Raw genomic sequence first — 12,369 nt, forward strand, 5'->3', positions numbered from 1 at the left:
GACGGCTCTGTCCATGACATGGGGCACACTGCTCCCTCTCATGCTTCAGTCAGGGCTCTCTCCTGGGTGTGTGCTCACAGCCGATCACTTAGCTCTTTTTCTCTGACCACTACCCTCACCCGAATGACCCCCCGACAGAGAATTTGGATAAGTCCAGAATGACTGGCCTGCTATAGATGGCCTTACCTACCATTTCTTGAAAAGAAAAAATAAAGAAGCCATTAGGATGTTCCCAACAAACAGACTTTCTGTTTGTTCATTTGCATGTCCCTCCTCTTTGCTTTCTTTCATTCTCAGCTCTGTGCACAGCCTGCATGCGGCCCTGGGCGCAAGGCAGTCACCTCTCAGCCCAGCTGGCTGACACACTCTGCTGATTTCTCTCTGCTCAGTATTTCCTTCTACAGCTGAAAGTTTCCAGAAGAAAACATGTGGAACTCAGAAGGGAACAAAACATAAACTCCCTAGGTCAGCAGTTCTCAACCTGTGGGTCGCGACACCTTTGGTGGTCGAATGACCCTTTCACAGGGGTCACCTAGGACCATCCTGCATATCAGATATTTACATTACGATTCATAACAGTAGCAACATTACGGTTATGAAGTAGCAACAAAAATAATTTTATGGTTGGGTCACAACATCAGGAACTGTATTTAAAGGGCCAGAAGATTGAGAACCACTGCCCTAGGTAAAGGTCTAGAGGTGAGTGGCAGAGGCCGCAAACAAAATATTTTATTGAACTGAGGGCCTTGGACAATGGGACAGATGCCCTTCAAATGATGATCGTGAGCCCTCTCTGAACGCTGTACCTACCTGCCAGTTGGGACTTACAATAACAGGATCACCCCACTTGATTGAAATTTTCTTTCTAAACAAAACCTAATGAGATCACAGAACACAATGGAACCTGCCCTCCGATGGAAGCCCAGTAGCCCAGAATTCTCTCCTACCTGAGGGGCCACTCAGGTTCTCCCCTCACAACAGCCACCCCTTACCTGGTGGTTGAGCCAGGAGCTAGGAATTTCTGGTCGTCCCCGATCTCTCAACACATTATCCTTCATGCTTTCGACACAGGGATGCTCCCGCACCTTGGAACCAAATGGAGGCTCATACTCTTTCACTTCTGTTAAGAAAGCAGACAAACACAGGGCCATTGAGAAGAGTGTCTGCAGCCGGGGAACAGGAACACGTTGGGAAGGCTGGCTGGACCGCTGAGGCACTGAGTGTCAAGATATATCTGCGACTACTCTGAGTGCAATTTTTAATCTTGGGTTAAAACCAGAAGGAAGGAGTGGTTGTAGAAGGAGCTTGAGGAATATTCCACAAACAATGACTGAGTGCTTGCTCTGTACTAGATATTGGGCTAAAAGCTGGAGACAGAGTGGAGCGCAAGACCAGCAAGGTCACCAAGTTTACATTTGAACACAGGCATTCTCAATGGGGTGATGTTGCCCCAATGGAGCAAAACTGGTTCTTTCTTGGGAGGTGGAAACAGTCTTACATACTAGAGTGGTTTGTAACCTGGCAATGGTCCACAGTACAAAAACAGATTTCATAGGTGGTGTTGAGTTCCTGGCAATATTCAGCCTAGAAAGGGATGAAATTCGGATACATGCGACAGTACGGATGAACCTTGAAAACATTATGCTCGATGAAAGAAGCCAGACAAAAAAGATAAATATTGTATGACTCTACTTACGTGAGGTACTTCGAATAGACTAATCCTTAGAGAGAGAATGTAGAACAGTGGTTGCCAGGGTGAAGAGAGGGAGCATTAGTATTTAGCAGATTACAGAGATGCAGTTGGGGAAGATAAAAATAAGTCTGGAAATGGATAATGGTAATGGTTGCACAACATTGTGAATGTACTTAATGCTAGTGAATTAATTATTCACTTAAAAATGGTTAAAATGGTATATTATGCATACTTTCATGGGAATTAGTGATTTAGAAAAAAAAATTCTACAAAGTCTCCTTAGGATAGCAATGATGAGAAAAAGTTTTCAAAATGCTGTTCAGTAAGATGATAGGAAACATTAATAATAACATCAACAAACAAAAGCTTAAAAAGTAATTTTCCTTCAGTGAGACATGCTGTAAAAATAATAGGACATGATGTAACCCCTCAATAGGGCTTCAGGTTTCAACTAAGATCAATTTCTTTATAGAAACTTTCTTGAATATACTCCAAGCCATTCTTGATCAGATGTCCTGGGCAGAGCCCTACTTTATCATGTGTTATATTTTAATATAATCAACTGCTTCATTGTCTTACCCAACTAGACTGTGAGCATTCGAGGACAGATCCAGAGTTTCTTTCTCATTCTTGTATTTCCAGCACCCATGAGAGGGCCTCCCATACAAAAGGCTCCCAACAAATGCTTTGGTGTGTGAATGAATGAATGAATGAATGAGTGAGTGAGTGAATGAATGACCTGTTGATCCTGTCTAGTTTATAGCAATGTTTAAACTCCGGTTGAATCTTACTTAAAACAGCACACGAATTCCAGTGGGTGGGTTAATAATGCATGTCAGGGAGGCACGGGAAAATGTATAAGATAGAAACAACTCCAGAACTAAAACATGTCAGAGCTAAAAGGGGGCAGTAGGCTGGATTAAACATTCTTCTCCCAAGGAAGTAGGACCTTTGACCTATCGCTTCAAAATAACCCTGTTTAATGAGTAAAATTTTCTCTCATTGGCCCTCCCAGGCTAAGACGTGAAGGAGCTTTCAGGGCAAAATGACATTTTGTGAGAATAGATGGCTTGCTCTTGTTTGTTTATTTGGTTTCTTTCCCAGAACCCTGCTTGCATACTTATCTTCTTCAGCCTCACCCAATCAGGAGAGCTAGCAAGATGTTGTCTTTCTACATAGTTGGAAATAGAGAAATGTGGAAGGCAGGCCTCCCTTCACACAAAGACAAGCACAAACCATCCTGCTGTGCGTACACTTTGCCTTGAAGGGTCCATAGCACTTAACCCGCACTGCTCTTGGGGTGAGACCTGAGTTTTGCTTTGCCTGCTTTCATTTATTTCTTCCATTCTCTTCCCTTCTACCAAACTGTAAAGTCCCAAGGAAGAGGCTGAGTCTTGTGTCTTGTAACTCCCCAACCAGTGCGAAATGGCTGGGGCCGAATTACATATCTTTTATCCCTGCTTAAATGCTTCTTTAAGTATTTTTATTTTAGAAAATGCAGATAATTCAAACTACAAAATCACTAAATGGATAGACAAAAGCAAATCTCTCTCAACTCCCTACCCCTTAGGCTAAAGGGTGGGATTAAAAATGATTTAAATTTTCCCCTTGTTGTTTGTCCCTTAGCCATATGTTTCTTTATTTAAAAAAAAACAACAACAAAAAACAAACAAACAAAAAAACACAAAAAGCAAATATTTTGCCCCCGATTCATAGGGAGTGAGACTTCCAGGAAACACTATAGAAATGAATTACAAGGAAAATGAATGCCACTTGGGTGTCATGGCAACACCAGATCGCCATTAAAGCTACTAACCACCTGCTCTCGTTTCCATCCTCCTCCACATCGCAAGTCTGAAACAACCACTTTGAGAAGCACAGATCACAGGTCCACGGCTTTGCTCTACATGTTTTGCAAGGAATACGTGTTGCATCTCAACAGAGGAAAGGAATACAAGTTATTAAAGATACTCTAAGGCAGTGGTTCTCAACCTTCTGGCCCTTTAAATATAGTTCCTCATGTTGTGACCCAACCATAAAATTATTTCCGTTGCTACTTCATAACTGTAATGTTGCTACTGTTACGAATCGTAATGTAAATATCTGATATGCAGGATGGTCTTAGGTGACCCCTGTGAAAGGGTCGTTTGACCGCCAAAGGGGTCGCGACCCACAGGTTGAGAACTGCTGCTCTAAGGGTTTCAAATGAGTCAGACAGAGAATGCTAAAGAAGAGTCTTCAGAGATGTGACCAGCACTTCGTTTGTACAGTTGAGAAAATGAAGGCCAAAGGGCGCACTGGATTCCGGGAAGAGCGCTGGGAACTGCCCACGGCATTACCGTCACTCTGATGGAACGGCTTTGCCTTTTTAGGAAGCTTTCTCCTCTCTACCAAGCCTTTCAGAAACCTCGTTCTCCCCCACCCAGCACAAGCACAGCTGGGAACATGCCTGTCACCAACGTGACAAATGTGTCCCTTGCTGCCGGGGAGAGGCCCTTCCCACCAGAGGACTCGAAAAGGGGACCCTTCTGGGACCCGTTGGATGTTATGGTTTGTCATTCCTCAACAAGCTCTGCAGAAGAACCACTGATGACCAAGTGCACCCCTCTCCTCACTGCCCTTATGTACCGACACTGCACCGTTCTGGGGTTAGGGAAGCCGGAGGACCGGGGGTGGTGGAGATGGGGAAAAAGGAGACGGTTGCATTTGAAGCTGCAGGTACCAGGTCAGGGCAAGGCTGGCAACAGAGTTAAGGCAGTATTGTCTAGAGTTCCTCTGTGCCTTTGATCAAACAATGCCCAGGCCTCCCTTCTGTGATGAACTGCAGAGGAAGCGAGTTAAGGGGTGAGTGGGATTAGTTCAATGAGTGCTGTACCTGGCTAACCTAGAATGAGAACCACTCTTTACAAAAAATCTGGAAATGCCTCTAAGAAAAAAAGCAAAGAGCCTAGAGAGTAAGACTGAGTTTAACCCTTAAAAAAAAATAGTGCTAACAATATGTGTCACAGGTGGGGGAATTGTCAGTTTTGTTTGCCCTGGCTCCATCCTGAACTAGATAGGAGACCTGTTCACTTTATGCCTCGGTTCCCATATCCACAAAATGAGAGAAGTCAGTGCCCTCCATCATTACTCTGCACGGTAGCCCCTCCTATCTGCGGGGGATATGCTTTAAGACTCGAGCAAATGCCTGAAATCGTGCACAGGGCCACCCTCCAACGTGTGTGTGTGTGTGTGTGTGTGTGTGTGTGTGTGCGTGCGCGCGCGCGCTTTGTTTTTATTAAGTCAAGCACATTCACCCTTTTCACTTATAGGAAGCAATCTCCGGCTTCTCTTTGGCACATCCAAATTGCCAGCAACACTACTCTTGTGCTTGGGGGCCATTTCTATGTGAAACAAGGTCGACCTGAACACAAGCAATAAGATGCCAAGGCAGTGGATCTGATGATCCCGCGGCTCTGATGGGCCCGACAGTGGGGAGAACGTAAACAGCGTGGATATGCTAGACAAAGGGATGATCCCCATCCTCTGCAGGCCTGTGCACGATTTCACCATGTTGCTCGGTACACTGTGCAATTTAAAACTTAGGAGTTGTTTCTAGAATTGTCCATTTAATCGCTTTGAATGACTGCAGTAGCTGAAACTGCAGATAAGGGGGACCACTGTAAACTGCTACAGGACCGACCACTGGCCACACACCCCTCTACACTTACCCTTTCCATGCACGCGGGGAGAGCTGGCATTCGCCCTCCCACCTTGCCCCGGGAGCAGCCCTTGACCAAAGACAGATGGGAGCTGTAAGATAAACACCCAGCTTCCTCCTGAATCAGGTGGTGTGAGGCTGAGGTGCACGTTTGACCTGGCACCCCAGTCCCCAGCAAGGTTAAGCTCCAGTTGTCCACAGTGGGGACCCGCTTGACAACACACCACTCATTGGCTTCCTTCCCTTTCATGACTCACTTCCCCGGTCCCTTGTCGGCATTTCCTGAGATCTATTCCCAAAGAACTACATGCACTCAGATTCTTGTTCCAGGCTCTGGGACACCCAACCTAAGGCAGATGCCCATACAGTACAGCTATTGGCTCAAACCAAGTCCCCCTCTCACCCACGGGCTGCTTCCCACCCCAGGCATAGGAGGCTCAACACCTCAGGAGCTCCTAGAGCAGCGGTTCTCAACCTGTGGGTCGCGACCCCTTTGGGGGTCGAACGACCCTTTCACAGGGGTCGCCTAAGACCATCAGAAAACACATATATAATTACATATTGTTTTTGTGATTAATCACTATGCTTTATGTTCAATTTGTAACAATGAAAATATATCCTGCATATCAGATATTTACATGACGATTCAAAACAGTAGCAAAATTACAGTTATGAAGTAGCAACGAAAATAATTTTATGGTTGGGGGTCACCACAACATGAGGAACTGTATTAAAGGGTCGCGGCATTAGGAAGGTTGAGAACCACTGTCCTAGAGGGCCTCACACACCTTTCCTAAGAAACTTCATTTCACTGCTTGAGAACTTGCTCTTCTTTCTGACTTCTTTCCCTTCCCTGCCTTTCCCTGCAGTCTTGTCCCTGACAGAAGCCCACCCCTCCCCACCCCCCAACTCCCAGGCCCTTGCAGCTTCCTTTACTTTCTCTGCTGTTTGGTGTCCATGCAAGTGTTGCTGGCATGTGTGGGAGGCCCTGAAGAGAAACCACACTTGCCTCCCTCTTCCCAGTTGGGCAGCACTCCAGGGCTAGTCTCTGCACAGCAGAGCCATTCCTCTGAAAGTCAGCATCTGGCCCCCAGCTGCTGCGTGGACTGTAGCTCCAGCTTCACAGTGCAGAGAAGTTGTTGACAGCTTTCCCCGAAACAGGGCCCCCGAGTTTTTATATCTGCCTTCCAAGTAAGACTCCCCTGAAATGCAGCAAAACCAAGTGCTTCCATCCCAGTCTTTTTGGTCTTTGGTCCTCCTCTCCTTCCCTCTTATTTTTTTTTCTTTTCCTTCTTTTTGATGCATTTGCACTTTTTGTCTCACAAGACTGCAGCAAGCTGACAGTACACGCAGGAGCCATTCTGGGGGTTGTGTTTTTCCTCTTTGTTAAATACCCGCTCAGCCAGCTGCTATGTGTCAGCTTCTATTCAAAGGCCTAAATGGCTAGAGACTTGGAAGTCGATGGGCTTGTGGGCCTGTTTTGGCTGGGGATGCCATGAACATAGTGCCTGCTGTGCTCGCCAACGGGGGCCCTGAGAGGCACCCCGCCTTCATCTGCCTCCCACACACCCCACAAACACTTGCATGAAGACTAAACAAACTGAAAGCCATGGACAGAGATTTCTTTGTAAAAGAGCCGGTCACTGGGCTTGTCGTTGCTGAATGGAGATTTCAGCACTTTTCTCCTTCATAAAAAGTAACACACCAGTCTCCTCCTCCTTTCTAGCTCTCTCTTCAAACAACTACAAAGCCCTGTTTTCTTGTTTTTTTCCTCTTGTATTCTTTCAGATCAAAGTATCTGAAATAACACCCTCGGTCATTGTCTATTTCCTATCTCTGCTTTATTTTTCTTTATAGAATCACCCCTGATGTTAGAGTATACTAGAGGTGCAGTGCACGAATTCGTGCAAGGGTGGGGTCCAGCCAGGGGAAGGGACCAAGGGTGGTTGGTGGGCCGGCCCCATCCCCTGGTCAAACTCCCAGTTGAACTCCAGGTTGAATGGACAATTTGCATATTAGCTTTTTATTATATAGGCTATCTACTTGTTCATTACTTGTCTTTCTAAAATATTAGCTCTTCATTAGCCTTTCTGTCCCTTGAGGGCAGAGAGGCTGGTTTTACTCACTGCTATTATCCTTAGCATGTTGGTTAATGCCTGCCACATATTAGGTGCTCAATGAATATTTGTTGAGTGAATAAATGAACAAATGTATCTTCAGAGAAATGGAAGAATAAGGAAGTTATCTCAGACTTGAAGACACCGAGCCTGCAACATGCTACAGAATTTACTAGCCTTGGGATTCTGTAAACAGAAATTCACCTGGGGGAGACAGGAAGGTCAATCACTAGAATCTTTCAGAAGTGAGGCCATCATTGAACATTCCTCAATGTGTAATTGTCTTGTTAGGGACTTCCAGAAAGGCTCTGCATCAAAGGCCAGGATGCACAAAGTAGTGCTGACTCCCCCATCCCGAAGAAAATAATGGTAATTGTCCCTGCCATTTATTAAACATGTACTGTATCGGTCAGGCCAGCATGTACTAGGAAGGTTAGGACCTGTGGGCTAGAGTCAGATGATAGTGCTTGATTTCTGGCTGTACAGCTTTCCTCCTGAAGCCTCTGTTTTCTTATCTGTAAAATGGGGCTTATCATAGTACATACTTCAGCCCAGCCAGTGTGGCTCAGTGGTTGAGCATCATGGTTCAATTCCTTGTCAGGGCACAAGCCCAGGTTGCAGGCTTGATCCCCAGTAGGGGGCGTGCAGGAGGCAGCCAATCAGTGATTCTCATCATTGATGTTTCTCTCTCCCTCTGCCTTCCTCTCTCTGATTCAATAAAAACATACTTTAAAAAAAAAAAATAGTACATACTTCAAAGAGTCCTTGCTGGATGAAATGAGCTAATCCATGAAGCTAGTATTCATGTCATGGTAGCTAGTATTCCTTGGTGTTTTATTACATGACCAAACCCACCTCCACCAGAAAGCCTTTCGCCTTTGGCTATTCTCTTCAGTTATGGCAACCCATCTCTTGAGCTTCTAGGTGGAAATTTGTGCTAATGGGGTTGCACCAATTGGCTTCAGAATGGTGCTATTATTGCCTGTTGCATTTTCTCACCTGATAAGAGTGAGGATTCCCCGGTATAGTGCTCTCTGAGCTGCTCTGCACAGAGGAGAGGCTGGCTGGAAAAGATGCAACTCAAGAGGATACTCCTGGGTCTGACCTTTCCTTCCAGAGCTGACCTGTCCCTCACTGCCTCACCCCACAGCCACACTCCCTTTAGCCAGCAAGGGCATTCAGTTCCCTGTGCCCCCCGCCTTCCCTTCCTGCAGCACTAACCACAGCTGAACCGCACTTGCCTGGTTACAAGTCGATTTCAGGGTCCCAGTCCCAGTAACAGCATGAGACCAAGGCTAGAGGTGAGACCTAAAACACGTCCATAAAGATGACTGCTGAACGAAGACAGTGTCCAGCGGAGAGGAGCCCAGAGAGGCAAGCCAGGGCCAGGCTGCACCCACGTGAAGAATGTGGGCTCAACCCTGAGAACAGAATGGACTTGCTCCAAGGCAGGAAAACTGGGAGCTCACATTCTCCTGCAAGACTGTCCCCAGCTGCTTCACAGCCTACTTCATTCAGGTAGATGTTCTCTCCCTCAGAACCAGCTATATGGGAATATTAGTTGCCCTATTTGGTGAAAAAAAAATTGCTTTATAACTCCTCAAACTAAGGTGAGCACAGTCCGAATTTCCTTTTTGAAATGAGGCTGGCAATGAAAATAAGTAGTAATTGCACGTGTTGTATTTCAAGTCACAGAAAAGAAGTTTTAAATTTAAGGAAAGCCATTTATACCCTGCCCTCTCCCTTAGACCTTATCAATTGAAGCCGGACATCAAGTGGAGGGAATTATTATCGATTTTCTTTGTAAGGGAAGAATTGTGTCTGCATGGGCAAATTTTTTAAGAAGGAGAACAAAATCAAAGTTGGATTCATCAGTAAATGACACGCTTCTTGAGAGCAAGCCCCGCCTTTACATGTGTGTTTCTACAGCAGCCGGGAGGGAACACATTGCTCTTCAGGCTTTATGTACCTTCCAAGAGTACATTCTTGAAATGTAAAAACCAAATCTGAAATTAAGACGAGGCTAAAAAATAAATAAATAAAAATCTGGCTTTAAGGTTTTTAAAAGGCAACCTAAAAAGAAAAAAAGAAAAATGCTCTTTAAAAAAAAGTGTGTGTGTGTTTTTTTAAAGGACTTAATAAATGAGTTCACACATTTAACCGAGTGAAAGGCTTTCTGTTGGACCCAAATGACGATAGATAAACAACTTTGTTTTTTTTCTGCCTGAGCAGAGATGGAAGAAACAGGACTGTGGGCTGACGATCAAACAGAATGAGAGCCTCTTTCCGGATCCCCCAAAGCCGTCCATCTGCTCTTACCTTAGAGGTTATGAAAGGCTCTCTGGGACCAGCTGAACAAATGGGATCCTGTTCCTTCCTTGGGAAAACTTGTTTACACTGTATCTGTTTTTAGGCCTCATAAAAGTTGGTGAAGTGCGTTCTTCCCCATTAGCCTGAATTCTTCCACACTCAGCAAACAGCAACAGGAAAGGCCTTCAGTCATTGATAACAACGAAGGCAGGAAGCTCACACGAGGCCCTAATGAGCTGGCTGCCCTGACAGAGCAAACGACACAGAGACACCCTCTCTCTCCTGCTCATGGTTATAGGATATCGGGTTTGAAAGGACAGGAAAGACGCCGGAATTTAGGTAAATTTATTCTGACAGTGACAACAGCATCATCTCTTCCACAACTCAGTCACGTCCTAAAGGATTCATTTTGGAACTGTCAAAGCTTTCAAAACAGAAAACGATCCTCGGCGGCTGAGACCTGGTTAAACAAATATCACTGTGCAAGGAAAAACCAAGCAACTTTTGAAAGTGCTGTGGGGGAAGAAATCTCAGGCAGGAAACCAGAAAATGACAGTGGCAGCCGGATGGGAAGTGCCATCCCTAGGCAGGGCCCCAAGGGAGCAGGGGAGGGTACAGCAAAGGGCTCAGGGGGAGGGGGTGACCTGGGCCCATCCTGGGAAATTGGCTGAGCGTGTTCTAAACAGGATGAAGAATCAGAGCCAGCACGCATGTCACCCAAATCTACCTCGGGCGAAATGTTGGGTAGATTGGCCCAGTGAGCAAAGCTGTGGCCATCGAAGCAACAAAATAAATAATGATAATATCACTTACCCGTAGACTAAAATAAATATCCACAACTCCATACTGATATAAATTCATAATTCAATAAGTAACAGGGGGTAATGAAAGAAAGTATAGCTATTCCTTACAGTATAATATCTATAATAAACATAAGAGGAATAAGAAACAGAATCGCTGTTAGAAAAACATTATAGTAGTAATTATTGCAGGCAAGAACAACTCATGGATCCTAAAATTAGCAGGCAGAATTATAAGAAACAGGTCTCGTATCCTTACTATGTATGTGTTTAGTGTCTTTAGAGACAGGTCAAAGTACCTTCCCACAAACTATGTATTCATTACAAATGGAAAAAAAGTAGTTACTTTACAAGGGAGAAAGCCTGTAGACACCCCCTTCACCACGTGATCAAGACACAGAAGACACAATGTCATTTCTGGGGTATTCTTGCCCAAAATATATAGCCTCAATCTAATCATGAGAAAACAAGAGAGACCCAACGTGAGAGACTGTCTATAAAATAACGGGTGTGAACTCTTTGTAAGTACCAAGTTCATGAAAGACGAAGATAGACTGAGAGCTGTCACAAGTTGAAGGACGCTAAGAGGCGTGGACGGCAAATGTAGTGGGGGATCCTGGATTAGATTCTGTTCCAGAAAAGGACATTGCTGGGGACTTGGCAATGTGAATAGGTTCTATAGGTTAAGAGTATTGTACCAATGTTAACTTCCTGCCTTTGCTATTTCTGAAACTATTCTGTAAAAGTCTAAAATTATTGCAAAACAAAGAGCTAAAAATAAAGTTGGAGTCAGGATGGCTTGACTTAGCAGTCAGCCAGGACCATGTTTTGATCCATAAATTTCTAAGTTGGGACATCAAACCCTGATGGAAACTACTGAGAAGAGAGTCAGGCAAGGATCAAGTACTGTAGCCCTCAGCCATTCTCATGTCCAGAAAGCTCAGGACATACTCTCTAAAACAGTGACATCACCCCTGCACCGCTGAAGAATGCTGCATTCCTCATAACCTCTCTCCGCTCAGTTTTTCAAAACCTAAACAGATACATCACACCATTCTGCTTGTTTTTCCCAACAAGGGAAAGTCATGTCCATAAAAGTAAACTTTGAGTCAAATCCATCTCCCGGACCTTATAATTCTGAGTAACATTAAAATACAAAAAAAAAAAAAAAAAATCAGATATTTTTCTGGAATAGTATCCATTTGATAAGTAGAAATAATTCTTAGTAGTGTTCATCACTTGCCAGGTATTCGAATATCTGTGGGAAGCTACATCAAGAGAAAGAATTATACTTTACGAAAGGAGATAAAAAGCTTTGTGCTCCAAACGGACTTTCAGCTTAAAGACCTAGGCTTTTTAGCATAATTCCAAATCCTACTGGGATGGCTATGTACCACCACATCTCAACGAGGCGCTCATTGTGGGGCTCACTCTTTGGCAACCCTGGTCTCATGTTGGAAGCAAATAACATGACATCAGCGTGAAGGCACACGCACCAGGATGGGGGTGCGTACATACCTCCCACCGCATTGCAGCGGGACGTCATCTCCCAGAGCACCAGAGCCATGGAGTAGACGTCCGTCTGCTTGAAGGACTCGACATTCTCCAAGTTCATCCTGGACTCTAAGACTTCCGGGGCCATGTATCTTGCAGTTCCCACCTAAAGCAAAAACAGACATGGAGGCCCATTATTTCATTCCAACCGCATTTTTATTTTCCAAATATAGCTGATGTTTGTCCCCTACATTG

At 44.8% G+C, this 12,369-nt stretch overlaps 1 protein-coding gene across 1 annotated transcript in view; it reads right to left on the reverse strand.

Annotated features, from left to right (window-relative positions):
* TGFBR2 (transforming growth factor beta receptor 2) overlaps positions 1-12,369 on the reverse strand; it is an 80,087-nt gene that overhangs the window by 4,044 nt on the left and 63,674 nt on the right. The window contains exons 5-6 of the mRNA XM_070391826.1: positions 12,139-12,280; positions 993-1,120 (exon numbers count right to left, since the gene is read on the reverse strand). Coding sequence (XP_070247927.1) covers positions 993-1,120; positions 12,139-12,280 — 270 coding nt within the window. The remainder of the gene's footprint in view (positions 1-992; positions 1,121-12,138; positions 12,281-12,369) is intronic.

Source organism: Myotis yumanensis, unplaced genomic scaffold, assembly GCF_028538775.1.
Source record: "Myotis yumanensis isolate MYYU_CA2020_CCGP unplaced genomic scaffold, mMyoYum1.0.hap1 SCAF_14, whole genome shotgun sequence".
Taxonomy (NCBI): Eukaryota; Metazoa; Chordata; class Mammalia; order Chiroptera; family Vespertilionidae; genus Myotis; species Myotis yumanensis.